Source organism: Hemicordylus capensis, chromosome 3, assembly GCF_027244095.1.
Source record: "Hemicordylus capensis ecotype Gifberg chromosome 3, rHemCap1.1.pri, whole genome shotgun sequence".
Lineage (NCBI taxonomy): Eukaryota > Metazoa > Chordata > Lepidosauria > Squamata > Cordylidae > Hemicordylus > Hemicordylus capensis.
In genome coordinates this window covers 170,679,552-170,703,259 of record NC_069659.1, presented here as the reverse complement: position 1 = coordinate 170,703,259, position 23,708 = coordinate 170,679,552, and the positions used below count along the sequence as shown (strand labels likewise).

The window sequence follows — 23,708 nt, the reverse complement described above, 5'->3', positions numbered from 1 at the left end:
TGACTGAATGGGAATTTGAACTTGGATCTCCCCAGTCCTATTCCAACACTCTTAGCACTAGACCATGCTGATCCTCAGAAGAGACACTAGTAAGATTGGAGCAAGGTATAATAATGGGAGGGACTTAAAAGCTGACATTTTAGAGACAGTCTGTTAACATAATTTTAATTCAAAAGGGATTTCCACACACATAAATATTTCAGAATGACCCATGTGCCTTGAACACTATAAAAACAAGTTAATGTGTTGTCCGTTTCAATAGCATCTTTATCAATTCACACTTGTGCAAGCGTGCCCATGTTTCATAAATGAAGGTACTACCACTGTGTGTACACTATTGTTGTAAGCACTCATGCAGCATTAGACAGGATGTCAGCAACTATCTTTATTAGCCCACAAAAAGTGATTATCATGATAAATATTTTTAAAAGGAAGGGAGGGAGGTTATTTTAAGGTGATCAGTCAGCAAAATTGCCACTACATATCTCAGAGAGATTGGGAGTTGGGAGTTGAATATTCTCTATTTCCCTTACTGGAAATATGCCAACATTATTGTAGGTTTCCATTGGAATGTCCCTATTGTGTGCATTTGTGTACTAGTCATTCACACTGAATTTTGTTTTTAATCTTACAAAATGTGGCACTCATCAAATGTCAATCAAATTTGACTTTTGAATCTATTTAAGAAGAGCTGCCCTTTTAATCTATCAACATTTTCCTTTTAGAAGGAACAGAATTCACAGGATCTGCAGCAGCCCTCCTCTTGCATGAGAATAGTATCTTCTCTCTCATGCTCTGTAGTTGTTACTTGCTAGCCCACAATACTACTGGATCAGAAACAGAAAGCAGAACTATGTAAACATTTGTTCCAAGGAGCCAAACCCAAGTTCACATATGGCAACATCATGAACTACAATGACATCATGCACTCTAAAAAAATTTAAATGCATACTGCTCCTGATAAATATCTAGACCTTTTTGGCAAGATCATTCTTCTCGGGCTGCCATATATTAAAGGTAAAGTATGCCATCAAGTCGATTTCGACTAATGGCACCCACAGAGCTCTGTGGTTTTCTTTGGTAGAATACAGGAGGGGTTTACCATTGCCTCCTCCCACAAAGTATGAGTTGATAGCCTTTCAGCATCTTTCTATATCACTGCTGCCCAATACAGTACCAGTGGGGATTTGAACCAGCAACCTTCTGCTTGTTAGTCAAGCATTTCCCCACTGTGCCACTTAGGTAATTCCAAATTCTTGCACCATATGACCAACTCTCTGATACTGATCATCTCAAACATTTCCAAAAATCAAACTCACAGAAAGCTGTATTTTCTATTGGTATGGCACAGCGAGGAAATACTTGACTAACAAGCAGTAGGTTGCCGATTCGAATCCCTGCTGCTACTCTATCAAGCAGCAGCGATATAAGAAGATGCTGAAAGGCATCATCTCATACTGCGGCGGGGATGCAATGGTAAACCTTTCCTGTATTCTACCAAAGAAAACTACAGGTCTCTGTGGGTGCCAGAAGTTGAAATCTTCTTGACGGCACACTTTACTTTTATGCAAGTGATATGCAGTGCTTCAGTTGTAATGATGTGATTACTCTTGTGTATGTGTAATTCTCAGATAAATACTGCAAAGTTGAACTGCACTAGTGATTTCGGTTTGACATAATGAATATGTAGGACTGAGCACCAGAATGTTTTCTTGTTATTCTATTTGTATTGTCTCATATTCTAATACTTATCATTTTTTACAGAGCTTGCGGCAATCAAAAATTCACATTAGGGCTCAAATTGGGTAAATACACCAACCAAGAACAGTACAGGGCCCCAATCCCGATCAGAACACTGCATGGGGAGGAGGGGTTTTTAACCCTACCCTGCCACAGTCCCAGTCTGTTATCATCCTCCCTACACTTATGGCTGCTAATGGGGAAAAGTTCCCATTAGTATCAATGGCGTTAAGAATCATTTTTATGTGCTAATCTGTTCTTTCATCAAATACTCAGGCGTTCATAGAAAGAATACAGCACAGTATCCAGAAAATTATTATTTTATGTTCTTTCTTCCCTGAAGGGTAGGAAATGTTTACAGAAGACCAACAGTGTCTGTATAATAAATTTGTTTACTTGCTGCAGCTCATGCAAATATACAGGTAAAATATTATAGAAGTAAGCCCACAAACTATGAAAAGCTAGTTGCAAAGTAATGTCAAAAGCCAAAACCTGTTATTTCCCAAAATCCTTTTAAGGAATGTTGCTCGACTAGGCAAGAATGGTTTTAGACCATGCATTAACAGAAATATGCAAATCTTGGAACTGCCCTTAGTGTCCATTGCTTCCCCCATCAACAAGCAGGCCATGCCAAGTCTATGAAAAAAGGGGTGGGTGGGTTAGTACTGGATTTCAATTTTGCTCAGTAGAATCCAACAAAGAGCCAGCACTCCATGGGGAAACAATCAGGGACCAGAAGCAGGTGGGTTGAGAAGGAAAGGGAGAGGCCACTATTTAGAAGCATGTCAGCAGGCATCTTGGTACTTGACATCCTGCCCTAAGGCACAACCGTAGAAATGCAAGATTGCATTTTAAGACAATTACATTGTATCGAAAGCTCAAAGTTCAGTTTCATGATTTTAGATTGTGAGCCCTTTAGAGACAGGAATTATTTATTTATACCTACGTATGTAAACCGCATTGGGAACTTTTTTTGAAAAGCAGTATAGAAATATCCGTCATATTTGTCATTGTATTTGTTAAGCTGTGTCTTTCTCATAAGGCTGTGAGGGTTGAATAGCATAGTGCTGAGAAAGAAACATTGGTAGACTTACCGTGAAGGGTTCTTTTTCTGGGTATGGGGAGGGCATCCTAACGTGATGGGTTATCAAGCTCTGCATGCTCCGAGACAGGACCAATCAAAATTCAGGTCGATCATATGTATCCAGACAGCTGTCACTCATCCCCAGTTCCAGGACTGTTGAGCACAGAAAATACAGAGAGCAAGGAGAGAAAAAATAGTCCACAAGGGATGAAGTTGTACAGTAAACAGTGACAGCAAAGAACTAAGCAACCCTGGGAGTCGCCCCACCTCCCTGCATATCCATCGTAAACATTCGCGGGTGGGCCGGATGCCCTCCCCATACCCAGAAAAAGAACCCTTCACGGTAAGTCTACCAATGTTTCTTTTTCCTTGGTATGGGGAGGGCATCCTAACGTGATGGGACGTACCAAAGCAATCCCAAGGGCGGGAGTGAATGATTAGACAACCTGTTGCAATACCGTCCTTCCTATTGCTACTTGAGCAGCGTGAAAAGACGGAATCTTGTAATGCCTAATGAAGGGAGACACTGATGCCCAAGTTGCCGCCTTGCAAATTTCTTCCAAGGGGGCACGAGCTGAAAAGGCCGCAGAAGTGCTGGCTCTGCGAGTTGAATGGGCAGAAATGTCACGAGGAACAGGTAGGTGAAGAGACTCATAAGCCAACGATATGGCAGCTCTGATCCATCGACCCACGGAAACCTTGTACGCCTTGGTCCCTAGGGAAGATGGCTGAAAGGAAACAAAAAGCGAATCCATCTTTCTAAAGGTTTTGGATCTTTTAATATACAATCTAAGTGCCCTACGCACATACAGAGTATGCCAAGCACGCTCCTTAGGGTGAGCAGGACTAGGACAGAAGGAAGGCAATACTAAATCTTGGCTCCTATGAAAGATGGAATTAACCTTGGGTAAGAAGGTGGGATCCAACTTCAAAAACAACACGCTCCTTTTGAAAAATGCATAGCTCATCGCGCACAGAGAGGGCAGCTAGTTCAGAAACCCTTCATGCCGAGGTGATGGCCACAAGGAACAATACTTTAAAGTACAAAATTCTCAAGGGAGCTGAATGAAGAGGCTCGAACGGAGCCTTAGTAAGAGCATTTAAAACTAAATTCAAATCCCAGGAGGGAAACCTATGTACGGGAGGCAGAGCCAAGTTGCTCGCTCCCCTTAGAAAACGTCTAATATGAGGGTGCAAGGAAGATGAACCAGGCACCGCTAAATCCAGGACTGAGGACAAGGCTGAAGTTTGCCTCCTCAGTGTGCTGGGATGCAGATCTTTCTCAAGACCTGCTTGAAGGAACCCCAGCACCTCTGCAACCCCCGCCAAGGATGGAACAAAGTCCTACTTCCGCCCCCAGGAACAAAAGGCTGATCAGGTAACCTGATAAATGCGCAAAGTGGACGGCCTTCTTGACGCTATGATAGTGTCTTGCACCTGGCGGGAATAATCCCTTGGAATCTAGGGTAATGCGCTCAACCTTCATGCGTGAAGGCGTAGCCAGACCAGATCCGGATGACATAGAGGTCCTTGTGATAGTAGATCCTTAGGAGAAGAGGCCACAGCGGTTGGACTGAGAGACTCAGGAGGTCAGAAAACCAGGGTCTTCGCGGCCAATAAGGAGCTATCAGAATGACTTCTGCTTCTTCTAATAGGAACTATCTTAGGAAGGAGCTCAGGATTGGAGTCAGGGGAAAGACATAAAGTAATCCCCGCGGCCAGGGAGACGTGAGAGCATCTACTTCTTCTTTGTGAGGAGTTAGATATCTTGCAAAAAACCTTGGTAGTTTGGCGTTTTCCTGTGACACGAAGAGGTCCAGCTGTGGACGACCCCACCTGTGGACAATTTCCTTGAAGATTTCCGGATGCAGGGCCCACTCTGCTGGATCCACCGTTTTGGCGGCTCAGCCAATCCGCTTGTAGATTCTCCGTGCCGCTCAGATGTTCCGCCGTCACGGAGTATAGGTGAATTTCCGCCCATGTGGATAGTAAGTCGGATTCCTGCATGAGGGGCCTTGATCTTGTGCCACCCTGGTGATTTACGTGAGCTTTTGCGGTCACGTTGTCTGTCCTTATCAGAACATGTCTCCCTATCAACAGATCACGGAACTGCAGAAGAGCTAATTGAATTGCCTTCAACTCTAGCCAGTTGATATTGTTCTCCAAATCCTTCTGAACCCACAACCCCTGCGCATGATGTGCCAGGCAGTGGGCCCCGCAACCAGAGAGGCTGGCGTCGGTCATCACCACGATCCTCTGGGGAATTTCCAGAAGTATTTACTTTCCTATCGCCAGCGACAGTCACCAAAGGAGAGAATTCCTGACCTTCCGTGGTAAGCGAAGTTTTATCTGCTTCTTTGCCATAATGGCTTCCTGAAAAGGAAGCAAGAACCATTGAAGTGGTCTCGCTGGTCACCTGCAGCGGTAGACATAGCAGCAGCAGCAGAAGACAGACCCTGAGGAGGGTCGAGGACCATGAGTGGCGTCAGCGCGCTAAACAGAACCTGAGGAGGTTCGAGGGCGGTACATGAAGTTGTCGCACTAATAGGACCCTGAGGAGGGTTGAGCACGGAGACCGCCGCTGGCGCGCTAATCGGACCCCATGGGGGGTCATTAATAGACACAGACCCTGGAAGGGTTCAGAGATCGGCATCATGCGCCCAGGTTCCCCATTGCTCTTAAAAAGAACGGCAGGGCTAGACTTGGAGAGGAGAGCTAAAATGGCCACCGCGCCTTCGGCAGTTAAATCGGGTGGGAAAGCGGAAGGTTGCTGCGCCCGAACTGCCTTCAACTGCAGTCTTATCGCTCAGTGGCGTGCTGCCAGGGGATCGTAAATGCTTTTTCTTTCTGACAATGCCCTTTTCCTTTAGGTGTTTAGTTTTCTTTTTCAATTTCTTGGGCGGTGGGGCGGGCAGATTAGAAGCCTCCTGGCTCACAGTAATCTCCTCTCCTTTATCAATGGCCGTTAGGCCCAAGCTCGCTGTCCCTGCCACTGAGTGAACAATCGCGGCTTCTGTGAAGGGGCCCTCCGGAAGGGAACCCTTCAACATATCCCCCATATAATCAGGCTCCATATTGCGAATAAGAAAGACCTCAACAGAGGAAATCCCAAATTATTAAAATAAAAAAGGAGAAAGGCTGTGAAATTTTTCCTCACAGCAATGCTCAAGCTCTGTCTGCGGAGCGAGACAGGACTGGAACTGGGGATGAGTGACAGCTGTATGGATACATATGATCGACCTGAATTTTGATTGGTCCTGTCTCGGAGCATGCAGAGCTTGATAACCCATCATGTTAGGATGCCCTCCCCATACCAAGGAAAAGAAGGGTGTGCCTGAAGGGACACCCTCAGTTTCCAGGATCAAATGTGGCTAAGAGAATGGGGCTCTAAAGGTGGAGGATTTGGGTGACTTTAAATTCCCTCCCCTCATTCTAAGGTGCTTGGGGCGGTGGGGACAAAACCCAGAGAAATGATGCCAGCAGGTCCATGGCCTAGAGCCCTAGACAGTCCTAGAGTGTGCACACATCACACACTATGATACTTGAACCACACTATAAGGTGGAGTGAACAGCTTTGGCCCTCCTGTTGTCAGACTACAACTCTCATCATCCCTGACTACTGACCACTGAGGCTGAGCATGATGGGAGCTGTAGTCCAGCAACAGCTGAAGTTGTACACCCCTGCTTATGGGGGGCGGGCATGACCAAATATATAGTGTAGTAGCCAGTGTTCCCTCTGACAGATTTCCAGATGCTGATTACAACTCCTAGAATCCCCAGCTGCCATGGCTTTTGCTTAGGGATGATGGGAGTTGTAGTCAATGATATCTGTGAATCCCTGTTAGAGGGAAGCCTGGTAGTGGGTATAATTGGGTTTGGGGGCAGATTAGTGTTGTACTGTGTGGGGGGAAGCCACTATTTCAGAACTAGGGATGTGCACAAAACCACGTGGCCCGGTTCAGTTCAAATTCAAACTGAACTCAAAACATACTGAGCCAGTTTGGTTTTGGCCCCCTTTGAACCCCGCCGGTTCAGTTGGCGGCGGGGGGGGGGGTGTCAATAAACTTTTTTTTTTAAAAAAAAATCTTTTTGAAAAAAGACTTGCCACCTCCTGGTGGCTTCTCCAAGGTGGTGGTGGGTGGGGGGTGTTGTCTGTAGAGATTCCCCCTCCCCCATTGCCTTCTATTAGAAATCACCCAGTTCGGGCATCTTCGGCCCTTCCTGGGCCTATTCCCTGGTGTGGCAGCCATTTTTGGAAGCCACCACACCTGCAGTGGGACCTTGCATGGCTTGGGTCATGACCGAAAGGGCCAAAGATGCCCGAAATGCACAATTTTTAGTAGAAGGAAGGCCAGCAGAGTGAGGGGAACCTCCGCAGACCCCCACCACCCCCCAGGAGGGGGTAAGTTAAAAGAAAAAAGAAAAGATTTATTTTTTAAAAAAATGTTAGGCAAACCCCCAAACTGGGGGCGGGGGTGGTGGTGTTTGGTTCGGGCTCAACTCCTAACCTTCAAACTGAACCGGCTCAATGTCAAACCAGTTCAGATTTGAGCTGGTTTGCACACCCCAATCAGATCTGTTATAGCCTAACAAAACACTCACTGTGTTACCACCACAACCACTATATGGACAGGGACATTATCATGAGGAAGGGAGTAAGAATTACCTGGATACTCTCCCTGAAACAATATGAATTACTAATTACAAGTGCACGAGAACTGCACGGGCAGAAGCATTGGCAGGAAATGATGGTCCCATCCCTGAACCCTAACTGACTAGAAATAGATCAGAATAAAATGCCACAAGGTAGTATTATCCACACTACCCTGAAGTTGCAAGGAATTTATTTTTCCACTGCCCTAAGAGGTAAGTTTGATGTCCAGCAAAGCCAGATCCTCAAATCAGTGAGCAGTCTACTCACTATTTTGTGTTTGTTTCTCTTAAGAGCCAGGTACCAATACCTGAGAACAGAGTACTTCTTAATCTTATGTTTCTTTTCTACCAAAAAGACTTGGATTCATTGGTTTATTCAAGTGGATCAATATCTGGTCTTGTGGAAGAGCAAGCATGACTTGTCCCCTTAGCTAAGCAGGGCCCGCCCTGGCTGAATGGGAGACTATATATGTGTGCAATGTAAGATATTCCCCTCAAGGGATGGAGCCGCTCTGGGAAGAGCAAAAGGTTCCAAGTTCCCTCCCTGGCATCTCCAAGATAGGGCTGAGAGAGATTCCTGCCCGCAACCTTGGAGAAGCCGCTGCCAGTCTGTGCAGACAAAACTGAGCTAGTTGGACCTATGGTCTGACTCAGTATATGGCAGCTTCCTATGTTCCTATGCTATCTAAGCCCCAGAGGGCAAGCAAACATTGATAGGTGGTCAGAAGAGATATGGGTTTGCCACTGGCAGGGTTGCCAGAGCAAAGAAAGCAGTGGGTTAGGGTTAGGGTCCAGCCCTGGATTCAATCTTCATAATTTCCTTCAGGACTTCCTGACTCACACTACACAGGAAGCTTCCAGTTACAACATGCTTTTTTAGTGAAGCCCTGGCAATGAAAGAAGAAATCCACCTTATGAGACTCTCCAAAGCACAATAGACAGGAAACGTTAGTCTGATGCAGAAACTGAAAAAGTGAAGTTTGTGCACTCTTTTTGTTACAATATGGAAACCCTTTCCGCATGTTTTAAAGCAATATTTCCTTGACCAGAAAATCCGTCTTTCCATTGCAGGAAATAATATGCAGCTTAATTACTGCAATGTATGTGTTTCCAACAATAACAGTGAACCAGTAGTTTAAATTTTTTTCTAATGCAATGTATTCCATGTGAAATGACATGCATACAACTGAAAATAAAAGAGAAGTATATTCTGTTACTATAATACTTTTGACTGTTATCATTATTATTGGCTGACATCCTGAGTAAAAAGCATGTCAAGTGATGTGTTTTTGGTCTAATAGACTGTTCCCAGCAGTGTTGATAAAAACCAATGAGTCTTTTTTAAATAAAAAAAATCAGATTTTTAACATTTAAATTTGATTTTTTCTTAAATCAAAATAATTAGATTTTAAGATTTTTAAATTGTATTTTAATTTTTTAAAAAAACAACACAATTTATATTTTTAAAAAACCAAGGTCAAAGATATCATCATGAATGTTAATCAAAACTCCTAATTATATTCTGTGAACTACTACTGTTAACAGTAGTATATGGGGTTGAGACCTGATCAATATTATTTTGCAGGTGTTGTACCTGCAACACATATACACACATAGTCAAGCCCTTGCCCATCTCTTTCTCTATAAAAGTGCAAAATCATTAGGCCCATTCACACGTTATGTTCAGCACTCATACAAGTGTACAGTGCACACAGGTACAGATCTTACAAAGGTATAGTCATTCATATGGTCTGTTGAACCAAGGTACAGCAGTACGCTTCTTGTCTGTACCATGCATTTGAAGGGCCTGTATCCAGGTTTACTTTCAAAATGAAGCCAGATACAGTAATTCACACAAACATGTGAACCAGTGTCATCTGTACATTTCTATAGCATAATGTCTATATTGGGTTAAAGGAGGCCAATGAATAAATAGAAGATTTGCAGGGATTGAGTAGATCTGAGCAAGGCGGAGGAGTCTGGATATAAATGAAAGCACTAGGGATGGGGAATAGAAAGTGAAACCAAAAGAGAATGAAACGTATTCATGCAGTTCTGAGGAAACGTTTTCTGAGTATATCCTCCATTGTAGACAGGAAACGTCTATCATGGCAGGATGCCATAAAAAGATCCCATTTGGGAATATTTTAATTCCTGTACCTGTGGATAAGAAAGGGATTGCCCAATTTCTTTGAAATTTTGGTGGTAGCCTCCACCCATTGGGCACTACCACCCAACCCAAAGTGACACAAAGTGGAGGTCCAAATCTCTGACATTTTCAGGTCTGAATCTGGGGTGATCACTCGAATCAGCCAGATTTGGGTACAAATCATTTTGTACCCAAATCATTTTGCACATCCCTGCTAGAAAATGATTAAATAGAATCTTCCTGACAAGTAATTTAAATTGTTATTTAAATCATTACAACTGAGTCCTTCTGTTAAGGCATTTAAATCATGATTTAAATCAATCTCTTTTAAATCAAATCAACTGTGGCTCTCAGAGAACTGGAGAGCTTTGAAAAATATTTGTTTTCTTGTGCAAGAGCACCCATGTTCAGAACAGTGATGCTGGGCACTGATGTTTGGAGCACTCATACTTCATTAATCAGGATACTGAGTTTAGCCACCATACTGTCAGAAACATACAGAGCATTCCAATTTAGCTCCATATTTTCTGCAATGGAAATATGGAAGCTTTTTGGTCAATGCAATGTCCCTTTTTTAAAAAGTTTTCACATTGTAACAAAAAGTGTGCATAAACATCATTTCTAAGGCCTTTTCTGAGATTTGTCTCTGGACTACATGGCTGTGGAGATTGGAAGCTTAGTCCAGCATAAGAAACAGTGCTTAAACAGATGCACAGCCACCTCAGACCATTCTAACCCTTGCTAACTTGGCAAAGAGGCACCTTTTAACATAGTGATTCTCTTTATTTAGCAGGGGGAGAGTAACTGGCCCTATCCACTCCCAGCACAGTACTTTCACTGACTGTTGCTGGTGTCTAACTTTTGTTTCTTTTTAGATTGTGAGCCCTTTGGAGACAGGGATCCATCTTATTTATTTGTTATTTCTCTGTGTAAACCGCCCTGAGCCCATTTTGGAAGGACGGTATAGAAATCAAATACGTGTGTGTGTGTGTGTGTGTGTGTGTGTGTGTGTGTTTGTGTATACACACACATTACCTCTGATACAGGTGGCACCAAGAGCAGGCAGCACCCCATCCAGCATTCCGCGCAGTGGCTGCCCCACTTATTGCACTCATCTGGTCTCTGCACATGCACACAGAGCATGCAAATGGCCACCGTGCATGTGCAGAGGCTAGATAACTGCAGTAGGTGGGGCAGTCACCTCATAGGATGCTGCGTGGGATGTCATCTGCTGGGGCACCGCTGCTCACAGCAGCTTCCAGGAGCTGCTGTATTATTATATGTCTTTTAAAGTAATGTCTTTTGCTGCCACACCCCAGCATCACCCTCACCGGCCGTCTCTGTCTAAAGGACCACTTAATTTCATCAGGTAATTTAGTTAGGCTGATATTAACGAAATGCTGGAAACAAGATAAGATATAACTTCTACATAGAAGTGACTAGATGGGATCATATTTTCAGCACATATAAGGAAAACAGGATATAAATCCATTTACTAGATTTTATTTCTACAGTTTTGTAATATAAAATATATTAACAATTACACATGCGTAGGTTGCAAAGAAACTGCATATGCATTTTATGTGCAAATTATGATGCAGCAAAAAAAGAGATACAGGAATCATAAGAACTAGGTAGGCCAGGCGCAAAGTATCTGCGCTAGTTCGCCCCTCACTGCTATTTTGTCCCACACCCACTGGCCCGCCAGCTGCCACCATTTTATTTGCCCATCCACCCCCGCCATTTCCCCCCGGCCCATCCACCCCCGGTTACGATTCCTGCCCCTGCTGTTCCTCCCCATCCACCCCCTGCCATTTCCCGCCCACCTACCACCACTGTTTTCTCACCCACCTCCCCACAAGTCTTTCTGGCGCCACCACTCCTCACCCCCCTGCAGGCAGCTTGCTCGCTAGCTCTTGCGAGAGCTGCCACACATGGGATTAGCAACGGGTACACCTTAGAGAAATATATAGATATCACAAGTCATTATCAATGGCCGAAATGGCCCTTCCAATATTCTTGAAATTAAGTGATCACACTTCCTGCCTATATCATTGCCCAAAGGCCATGCAATGTGGTTACAAAATCAGTGGACTAAGGAATGTGTTTATTTTGAGGAAATATAATAAACTACTGCAAATGAATACAGCTTAATAGACATGTTTAAATTTTTAAATTGGATGACTGTCATTTTCAGTAGGTGATATAGTAATATAGCAGAAGACTCACAGAATTAAGTGATACAGCTACTTTAGCATAGTCTATGAAAACGCTACCTGTTGGTGGGATGATTCCCGGAGACATCAGACCTGGGACAGAATGCGGCATTATGTGAGAATTCTCTGGAGAAGTGACACTTTGAGTCCGCTTAGGAGGCCGTCCAGGTCTGGAACTGAAAGAAAGAAACACACAAAAAACTTTACAATTAAGCTGTTGTCTTACACATTATTTCAAAGTTGTTTCAATTGGTAACATGGACTGTAAATAAATTTGTTTCAAGGACGGTTGCTTTTGCAGTTAGATGTAATAGACTTCCATCACTAATTAGATTACATGCTGAATTCATTTTCCTCATTGAAGATCAGCCGCGCTTGATGCATAATTCATAGCCTGCACCTCGTTACCTGCTTCTTCATATTAATATCTATACACAGTTTGAATTGCCTCGTTTGCATATGCTAAAGTTCTGCATGCCGCCTTCAGCACGAAAATTATGCACTAACTTGTAATAATTATTACAGTCAGCCTGCTATTGATTTATGAGACTTTTAAAAACCAAATATGTGTAGTACTTGTAATGAATGATATTTTAAGGTTCTTCAGGAAATTAAAAGGCAATGGCTGCCTAAGGAAATGTTCTGCTTGTTTGATTTAATACTACAGTTAGCTGGGAGGTGGAATGAAAGAGTGATTCAGACCTATAGCACATTTTTCGATGATATGTTTTATTACTTCGCACTACTACCCTGATATCTAGATGATAAATGACAATACATATCTAATATGTGAAAAGGTCTTGCAATTTCTTTATTTTTTATCACGTAAAAGATAAGTCAAGTTATCATTTAACCCTTATTATATTTAAAGCAAAAAATCTTGCTTTAAATATGGCACATTAGTCAGAAAGGGCTTTGAATTGTTTGTAAGGTATCTGAAAAATTGCAGTCCCAGCACCTAGTTACATCTGGCCTGTTTGTATATGTAAAAAGTCTTGTGTACATTTCTAACCCACTAAGGCCTTTAGCTTTTCATTTCCCAGAATGCAGTAATAAATCACAGATCTCAATATTTTTGGCACCATTCAGAAGAATGTTCACTGCCAAAAAAAAAAAATCATGAAGAAAAGGGTGGCCCTACAACATCAGAAGTGAATATGAGTATCATGCTTTAAGGTACAAATATAATGGGGCTGATATAGAAGTTTGCAAATCTGGGTGCACAGCAGAGCTGCTTTTTTATTGTGTTTCCAGAGCAGCATCACAAACATGTTCAAAAACCATGGTTCAAAACCATGTTTGGCTCTGTGGGAGGTCAGTGAAAGTTGGCTGTTTAGGAAAATTAGTACTTGTGTGGATCTTAAAGTCCACATATAACATAAATGAGGGGCAAAGATGTTTTCTTGCAGCTTACCAACTCTCTTGAAAAGCCATAGGATCTCAACTAATGGTTAAGTCACAAGATAGCAACGAATAGTTCAGTGCAGTCCCACTGAAACCAGTGATCTGCCATTGCCTTAGGATATGTATTGCATTGCATATCTAATTCTTGTTTTTGCAAAGAGAATTAAAAGAAACAAAGCAAACAAACAGATGATAGTGGTTCATCCAAAGAGTTTAAAAAGCAAAAGATGTTTGGTTTTGGACATTATATCAAAACTAACTTCTGTCATCTGAGATATCAAAAAGAGCATGCAAATTTGGACATGAGTGGCAAGGATGTAGTAAATAATATAGGCAGAGTGTCTGCCCTCTGTGTGGGAACCCCACTCAGTCATGAAGCTTGTGTGTGGTCTTAGGCCAGTCACTAAGGTCTTTACACGATCATCTGGGGGAGGTTTGAGGGAGGTAAGAGCCCCAAAACTGATCCCTGCAGACAAGAAGAGCCTCAGTTTGGCTATGGCTGCTCACCACCCAGACGATTAGGCATTGAGCATTCTGGTATGGGGAAAAGGAGTCCTCCAGGAACATCTGAGCATGAATTGTGTGCACAGCAAACAGACAGCCCTCAGTCCAGCAGCAGTTCTAATCCTCTAGCTACAGAACTCTATGACAAAGATGGCCACCAGCTGCCCAGGAACAGTTTTTAGCAGCGATTTTTGCACGAGTGGTGAACTGAGGTATGAGGGCTTTTATTTCCCTACAGCCTCAGTAAAGACCTGGGTAGGTAAGCAAACCACCCCAACCAGATCAGGACGGGCTGGTCTGGAGGCAGTCCTCTGGTTCTCACACTCAGAAACAGCCAGGTTTACTGCCTCCAACCTCCATGTGTCTAACTTCAATATTGCTCAGCTTAACCTATCCTAAAAGTAAGAAAGAACAAACTTCATGAACAGCCTAGGAGGGATGGCAGTGTACAAACATGAACAAATAGCATGTAGCCACAAATATTCATACAGGGCACACAAACATTATATTTTGCTGTCTGTGGATGAAATGTTAGCCCATTATTCCAGACTGCCTCCTGATCAGGAAATTTTAGGGTAAACTTCAAAGCACCTAACAATTAGTGTGTACACATTGCTGTACATTTCACAAGACACTGTTAGAAGTTTGTGGTTTTTTAAAGTTTTTTTGGAAATCTATCCCTAGATGCAAAATATATGTAACACAATGCCTCTTTTTATTGTGAGCATTAGATCATTTTTGCTTTTGAGACACCCTCATTTTTTCAAAAACTACAATCCATCCCTAATAAACGAATAACGATCAAAGTACAGGGCATTTCCTTAGAGTTTAATGACTCAAGACCTTGGGCCATTAACCTTAACTGGTCATTAATTCCCAAGTTAATGGCCTGTACTGAGGTCATTATTAATATTACAAGCCAGAAGATTTTTGTTTGGTTGGATGTAGATATTTGTGCCCCCCCCAAAAAAAAATCTTATTGTTCAAACTTACTCTTTAAAGCACATAAGAATGGAATTCTTATTACCTTTGTAAATCAGTATAGCACTATTCACGAGAATGACAACAAAAATAGTTATGCAGGTTAGATCTTTCACATGCAGAAATTGCTTTCTACTAATAAAAAAGCTATTATACACCTTATCCAAAAGTGTTGCACAGGAAAAGTGAAATTAAACTAAATACAAAGATGTTCTTTGTGAAACAACTTGGATTTGCTCTTGCACAAGAACAAAAAATGCTACTGATAGTACCATTTGTAGTACTACACAAACTCTTGTGAAAACTCTCCTGCAAACATTTGTGGAACAGCTGCAATGGTTCACTTCCTTATGTTCAGTTCTTTGAATCTAATCCATTATGAATACACATAAGACTGATAAAACTCAAATACACAGCAAATCTCATTAAAAGCAGGTGTTTGTGTTATCTTCATAGCCATCTTAACTATTCTGAAAAAAATATTTTGATTGTATGCTTAGATTCAAAATATCAAAGATCTTCACAGAGTAAAATTAGACTGAGTCCATGCCAACCTGGGGGGCGGGGCAGAGGGGAGATCAACCTATAGACGGCATGTGGCCCAAACAAGTAGAAAATGTATAAAGATAGGTGCATGAAGGGAATCACTCCAAAGAGCCTAGTGGACTGACCTCATACCTGAAGCTGGCAAAATAACTGCACAAAGCTCCCTGGGTGTTTCCATTTTCTAGGGTAGCCAATGGATGTTTAATTGCCAGTCATTCCACTTGAGGCTGATAAAAATAATAACAATGCCTGTTAATTAATATAAGAGTAATATATCAATTTGTTATTTTTGTTGTCACTTTGAGAGATTAGTCAGCTGAAAAGTGACTAATTGTATAAACTAAATCAAACATTTATCAAATACATCTGACAAGATTTGCCCAAAAGGCCAGAAATTGGAATTTGTGACCCACCAAGCACAATGCACCCTGCTATTTTTAACTATCATTTATTTAATTATTTCTGTGGCCCTAGAGAAGCAGCAGAGAGAGCGTACATGGCAGTCCATGTTACTAACTGATAATGTTCTGTCTGCTGCTTCTCAAGTAAGATACTCCAGTTAAGAGTATCACTGTGAGCCCCATTCAGCTTTGCTAATATTCCGAAACAGCTACTTCCTTATTGAAGACAACTACAGGTTGCTTTCCTGTAACTTTGGTTCTTCTAGTGGTCATCTGTCCTATTACACCAATGGGCTATGTGCCTGCGCAGAGACCTTGTTGGAACCTAAAAAGATCAATTATCCTGCTTTGGGTGGGAAACCCGGCCCCAGCCGCTCTATGCAGCTGTGCCACTCCTCATCCCCTCGGTCGCGGAGTCCAGTTTCAGTAGACCCCGTGGGAAGGATGGGAGTGTGTGCAAAAGGACAGGTTACCACTAGAAGAACCAAAGGTACAGGTAAGCAATCTGTAGTTTTTTTGACGTGGTCTCTGTCTTTTACACAAATGGGTGCATAACAAGCTAGCACCCAAGGAGGAGGGAAGAAACAGAAGCAATAAGTAATCTGCCAGAAGTATTTATTTCAGAAACAAGTACATCAACTGAAAATGGACTGCAGGACACTCCTGCCAAACACCATATCATTCCGTGCCCTGGCATCAATAGCATAATGACAGATAAACGAGTGGGGCGAAGGCCAAGTAGCTGCCTGGCAGAGAGTGTCCAAGGGGACTGCTCGATCAAAGGCAACAGAGGCCACCACGGACCTAACCGACTGCGCCTTAATGGTTCTGGGCAACTGCTTATGAGCCAGTTGAAAGCAAAGCTCAATTGTTGAGACTATCCATCTAGACATGGATTGGGCAGACACTTGGAGGCCTTTACATGGCCCATCATAGAGAACAAACAGGGAAGGAGTCTTTCTCCACTCAGCAGATCTCTGGACATAGAAGGATAATGCCCTTGTAATGTCCAAACAATGTCACCTGCACTCCGCATTCGAGTAAGAGTTCTGGAAAAACATAGGCAAAGTGAGTGGCAAGGAATGATGAAACATAGAGACCACCTTAGGAAGGAATTGGACATCTGGTCTAAGCACAGCCTTGTCCTTGTGAAACTGGAGGTATGGCAGATCAACCCTCAGGGCCTGCAATTCACTCACCCTCCTAGCGGAGCTGATGGACATCAGAAAGGCAAACTTCCAAGTCAGGAGACAGGGTTCAATTGAAGCCAAAGGCTCAAAGGGAGGCCGTAGCAAACCACCCAAAACCACAGACAGGTCCCAGGCTGGAAACATAACAGGGTCGTCTGGAAAAACATGGGACAAACCTTTCAGGAATTTCTTAACTAACAGGTCTTTAAACCAAGAAACCCGGGTCGTTGGGAAATGCGCCACAATGGCAGCTAAATGTATCCTAAGGGACGAGAATTTCAAACCAGACTCTTTAAGGGAGAGCAGATATGTACAGACATCCTGCACAGAGAGATTAAATGCATCAAACCCATGCAGAGCAGCAAAGGAGCAGAAGTGAGTGCATTTATGGCCATAGGATTTCCTTGTGGACTGCTTCCTGGCCGCAAGCAAAATGCCCCTGAACCTTAGCAGGAAGTCAGCAGGACCTTCCAGGCTGTCAGGTACAGGGGCCAAACATCTGGGTGGAGCACTTGTCCCTCCTCCCATGACAGCAGGTCTGGAAGGGTGGGGAGGCACATCCAAGCCACTGCCAGCCACCCAAGGATTGGAAACCAAGGCTCCTGGTCCACCGTGGAGCTATCAGAATGGCCCTGGCATGATCCACCCTCAGTTTGCACAGGACCCTCGGAATGAGAGGGAACATTTAAAGTAGAGGGCCCATCTAAAATAGGACGAAGGCATTTCCTAGAAAACCCTCCCCTGGAGCAATAGAGCACACATCGAGCATTGTCCCAGGAAGCAAATAGATCCAGAGTCGGAGCACCCCATTTTACAAATAGGTCCCTGAGAACCCCGTGGTCCAAGGTCCACTCATGGGAGACCGTCATCATCTGACTCAACATGTCTGCCTGGATATTCAGGGAACTCTGGATATATATCTCATGAGGCAATAACTCATGTGTCACACACCAGTGCCAAAGGTCCAATGACAGGAATAGGGATGTGCGAAATGTTTTGGGTACAGAACGATCTGTACCCAAAACAGCCAATTTCGGGTGATTCGGATCCAAACCGAATCACCCTTCTTGCCATCCAAAATTTTGCTGAGCCAAAACGAATCACCCCCGTTTCGGCTCCGAAATATCTGTTGTTTCGGCCCTCCATTTTGTGGCCAATAAATGCCTTCTTCTTCCCCCTCCATTTTGAGCAATGACGTCTATTTGAATTTCCCGCCTTTTTGCATCCCATTGACTTCAATGCAAAAAGGTCTGAAGTGACGTCTACTCGAATTTCAGGTCCCAGGGGCAAAATAGTGGGGTGGGGTGGTAGTGCCTAATGGGTGGAGGCTACCACCCCAATTGCAGAGGGATTGGGCAAAGGGATTATTTTTGGTGAATTTTTGAAGTTTTAGTGTCTTTGGGGCAGATTGGGGGCATAACGTGGGATCTGGGTCAAAAGAGTGGGGTGGGGTAGTAGTTCCTAATGGGTGGAGGCTACCACCCCAATTGCAGAGTAATTGGGCAAAGGGCTGATTTTTGGTGAATTGTTGAAGTTTACGCGTCTTTAAGGTATACCCATTATACCCATTAGGTATAATGGAGGGTGTATCACTTCATGTCAGGGGGAAAGGGGTGGCCTAGAGCAGTGTGGGGTTGGTGGTAGTGCCAGATAGGAGCAAGGAAGCTACCTGAATTTTTTCAAAGGATTTGGGCAGAGGGCTGATTTTTGGTGAATTGTTGAAGTTTACGCGTCTTTAAGGTTTTTCCTCATAAGGTATAATGGAACTTTCAGCAGCCCCATAAGTGCACTTGGGGGGTGCTGGGGTGGCCCAGAGCGAGTGGTGGTGTAGTGCACATAAGGTGCCAACCACCCCCATGGGTTGCTAACCCATGGGGTACAGGGTTCTGTTGTTTCTGAGGTGTTCTGAGTGTGGATTCTATGATAGCAAATGAGATTTTCAATGAGACACCATGAATCCACTCTCATTTGCTATCATAGAATCCACACTCAGAACACCCCAGAAACAACAGAACCCAGAACAACAGCATGCACTCCAAACGAGCTAGATCCCAAAGGGGATCGAATACATCCAAGAACCACCTTTGAATTATGCGCATCCGAAGGCGCGTTTGAGGGAACAGATAAGTGGTGGCAGCCATATGCCCCAACAAGCGCTGCACTGAGCACATGGTCTGTGGGCCTCCACCTAGAAAGACAGTGGCCAGCCTCCTGAGAGTATGTATGCAGGCATCTGGGAGGAAGACCTTCTCCAAGGCCACATCGAAGATCAGCCCTATGAATTGTGTCCTGCAGGTTGGTTCCAGCAGAGACTTCTTGAAATTGATCTGGAAACCCATACCCTGCAAGGTATCCATGACCATCTTGAGGGCGTTGAGGACCGCTCATTTGGAGCTCATTAGGATGAGCCAATCGTCCAAATACAGCAGGACCTGTAGCCCTCATTCCTGCAGGAAAGCCACCACCAGGGCTAGGCATTTTGTAAAAACCCTCGGTGCCATCATAAGGCCAAATGGAAAGGCTTTGAATTGATAGGAGATCCCCCCTTTCTGGAAGCGCAGGAAGTGCCAATGCTGAAGACGTATCGAAACATGATAATATGTGTCCTTCAAGTCTAGGGAGACCATCCACATGTCCTTTTCTAGGATGGTCAGTACATTCGGTACTGACAGCATCCGGAAATGCCTGTACACCAGGCGCTTGTTCAGGGCCCTGAGGTCCAGTGTAGGATGCCGACCTCTGTCTGGTTTCGGCACGATAAAGTACTAGGAATAGAAACCGGGCATCTCCGGATTGGCGAGCTTTTCTATCACATCTTTCTAAAGGAGAGTGGAGAACTCCTAGGCCAATTCAAGAGTATACAGAGTAGTCACAACCCTGGACACAGATGGTGTCCCACAGAACTCGAGGGCATAGCCCAAACGTATGACTGTGAGGACCCACTGGTCAGTAGTCACCTTGTCCCAACTCACCAAAAATGGAGCCAGACAAGTCCGAAAACTCCCTAAGTCAATGTTTCTTTGGAAAGCTGTTCAGGCACTGTTTTTGAAAGGCCAGCTTACTAGGTTAGGGGCCCGACTTGTATCAGGACTGGTACTTGTTGCCACGAAAGTAATGTTCGGACAAAGGTTGCTGCTGATAAGGGGCCTTCTGTTGTTGATAAGGGGACCACTTGGAAGACTTCTGCAGCTTGGGGGTCAAAGAAGAATAAGACATGGACCTCACCGTGCTCCTCAGCTTCTGGACTTTTTGCATCGTGTCATCTGTCTGTTCCTTGAAGAGGCTAGAACCCTCAAAGGAAAGGTCCTTGACCTTGACCAAAGGAAAGGTCCTTGGCCTTGTAGGTAAGTCCAGAGGAATGCAGCCAAGCATGCCACCCGAGAGCCACGGACGTGGCCATCACCTTGGCTGTGCACTCCACCGATTGTCTAGGAAAGGAGAGTTCTTGTTTCACCACTTGAATCGCCCCTCAGAGGAACGCCTTAGCCGGGGGGGCACGTTCTCCCACAGAGGGGGCCACGTTCTCCCACAGAAAGTGGTTATAACAGGCATTGTAGGCCTGATAGTTGACCATCTGTAAGTGGAGAATCGAGGCCAAGTAAAGCCTCCTCCCAAAGGAGTTCCATTTTCTGCCCTCCTTGTCACCTGGCGTCGACTGGCTGTGACCCCTGGTCTTCTGTAGAGATGCCTCAACGGCAATAGAATTAGGGGTGGGATGATTATTTAAGAAAGCTGTATCATCCTGCGACTGTACCCTATAGAAGTTCTCCAAGTGTCTATTGGGTTGTGAAAGGGTTGCAGGCTTTTTCCAATGACCCCGCATAACCCCCAACAAAACCGAGTTAAGAAGTAAAGCGGCCGGTACCTTGGCCTCTGCATCAATGAGGCTGAACAAGGGATCCAATTCCTCTTTCTGTTGTGTACCAAGGCTCACTCCCAGGACAGAAGCCATACGGGCCACATACATGGAGTACTGCTTATAGTCCTCCGACGGAGAAACAGGCTTTGAATCCAGTTGTTTGTCCAAAGGGGATGACCCCGGGGAGGCAGCTTCTGATCCCAGAGAACTAGGATCACTTTTACAGTCCAATTCAGGAGGTGCCAAAGAATCCTGGGCCAAGGCCATCAAAATCGTAGGGGAATCTGGCTTGCTTCTCAGATCAGACCTCCTCAGATGACCTTAATGTGCGGTGGAGACACTCTCTAAGCTTCTTATGGCAAAGGCAACCCAGATTTTCACTTCATAAACCTCAATTACCCATTGAAGAAGGCAGATTTTATTTTCTGCATTTTCAGACTTATCATTGGACATTTATTTTATCTTCAATCTTAGACTGGAACAATGATTCCCAGGTATCGGTCATACCTTGGGCACAGCTTGACAGTTATTTGACCCCACTTGAAATTGTGGCAGCTGCTTGGTTCATCATTTGTTTTTGGATCTGGGTCATTACCAGTGGTTAAAGCCTCAAGGCAGATATGGAGAGCCCTGGGTTTTAAAGACGTTTTTGATCCTTTCCAGCATGAAAAGCTCACTTTGTGGGCGATCCCTGTTTGGAAATATTGCTTGCAAATCTTTTTATTGTGCTAAATTGGCCTCTCACAATGTCATTACATTAGATCTATAATCTAATAATCTATAATCTATAAACAAATAAAATAAAATAAAATAAATCTACTGATATCTTCTGAAGCTGTTTTTAAATCTTTTGGAACTTTAAATGAGAGTTGGGTTTGATATACCCTCAAATGCTAGCTGGCAGTTTATTCATCTAAAGCATTTACTATCATAGCTCTTTGGTCCTGATGCCATTGCAGCTTATGAAAGTCTAAAAATAAAAACTAGCTTAACCTGTGCAGAGCATATGTGCGCTAGTACTTGATTGTTCCCCTCACCCTCCCCTCACCAGGATGATATTAATATTAATATTCCTATGTCTTTCCCCTAGATATGCAATAACCATGTTGATGTATTTTACTGTGTTAAATGGAAAATTAATTTTTATGATTAATGTGTAACATCAGATACTACGTATGGCCCTTTTCAAGATATATAGGAATAACTGAAAGACTCATAATTCCATAAACTAAGTTAGACATAAAGGCTATTCACATGGGCATGTGCGAATAACACGGGGGGTGAGCGGGGAGGCACAATCCAACTTACCTTTCCCCCAGATGACTGCTGATGGTGTCTTTGGCACGCCACCGCATGCCCACACGTTCTGCACCCAGCAGTGTAGATCAACAGAGGCTGGGACTCATTTCCCTAGCCTCTGGATATCCCACAAGGCACCATGCACTGAGCACGGTGCCTTGGGGGATCCCGCCATCAGACGGGTGCTCCAGGTATCTGTCTCTGCTCAATCTGCAAGCAGCACGAGCAAACACATGGTCTTGGCGCTTACAAACACATGATCCTGGCACTTACGCCCTTAACCTTGGCTAAGAGCCATGGCAAAAAACAGGGTTAGGCTGGGCAGCAGCACTAGAATCGGGAGTGATCCCAACACTCCACATGAGCAGCTTAACCCATGCTGGGCTGCCTTAGCCTGGGTTAGGCTGCTTGTGAGAACAGCTGTATCATTTTGTTTGAAGGTATCCATCATAACCTATCTAGTCTACAAGTACATATATAGGTGATGAGACTGCTTGGCAAAATGGTACCACAATGGATCACTGCAATACTGCCTTTATCTCCCTTCCCAAATTGAAGTGGATACTGTAGTTCATGTTTGTTGTGAAAAGTCTTATCACTGGATAGAAAGAGTAAATGGACACTAAACTGGGCATCCCAATGCAAGATATTGCTACCAAAATGTAAACAATTGTCCTCAGTCCTTCACTTTGTTAATACAAAAATGCAAACAGTTTGTGCACTAATCTTAACAAGAAGATTTTAAGCACTTCTTCAACACAGCCCATTAATCAAAAGATCTTCCTCTTGTCGTCTGAGAAAAGAAAGGTACTAAAATGTTTCATTTGTCAGTGGCCAAGTCCAAACATATGAAGATGTATTTCATTCTGTGTTGTATCTGTCAAATTGCATTCTTCTACATCACTCCTGGACTGAAGGATAGTCTCAAGATGGACTTGTTAAAGGAGCCAAGTAAAGCAAGCCTTACTGGGTGGTCCAAGAAGCAGTGATTATGGCTATTTTGGAAAGTCCAGAATTTGTTAAGATTGCCCTGGTAAGGGGATAAGTGCTTCTGCTCTTCCCACAGAAAAACTATTAAAAATGGATAAGTATGTCCAGAGTACTTATAAGGATAGCATTTGGCATCACATAATGGGTTATAAGTATACACTGGTCTCCAATTAACCATAATGGGTTTTGTTGTTGTTGTTGTTTAATGCTTTAATTGACTAAGCACACTAATTAAGATTGATTAAACCTACACTCTTACATTTAAGATTTTTAGTTTTAGCAAAATTCTGCTTTAAGTAAAACTACCATGAATTCATAGAGTCTAATAAAGAGGTTACTTTTAAAAAATGAAATAAGTTTATTTTAACAGATTTACTATGGTGTCAGTAAACAATGCATTGTTTATAATAAGCTTAAATCTAGATTACTGTGGTTCCCATGAAAGTTTAATTTTTTCTATTGACCTAGTAATAGTTTAAATACTAACAGTTTAGCAGATCAAATTTAATGAATATAAACATTTTGCTTAATGACATCAGCAGTCAACATAGAACATCTGTGTTTTACTTTAACAGTGATCAGAGAATATGCTTTTGTTTATATAACAGATAATCACAAGGTTTATATTTCTGTGTTCAATTTAAGTGTGGGGGGCGGGGGGAGAGACCGGATTATCTCCAGGGTCCAAAAAA

General features: G+C 43.4%; 1 protein-coding gene across 6 annotated transcripts in view; it reads right to left on the bottom strand.

The window, feature by feature from the left end:
- The window catches only part of DACH1 (dachshund family transcription factor 1), a 553,005-nt gene that overhangs the window by 313,293 nt on the left and 216,004 nt on the right, over positions 1–23,708 (bottom strand). For all 6 annotated transcript variants that reach the window (XM_053307879.1, XM_053307882.1, XM_053307883.1 and 3 more), the window contains exon 2: positions 11,903–12,018. In XM_053307879.1, coding sequence (XP_053163854.1) covers positions 11,903–12,018 — 116 coding nt within the window. The remainder of the gene's footprint in view (positions 1–11,902; positions 12,019–23,708) is intronic.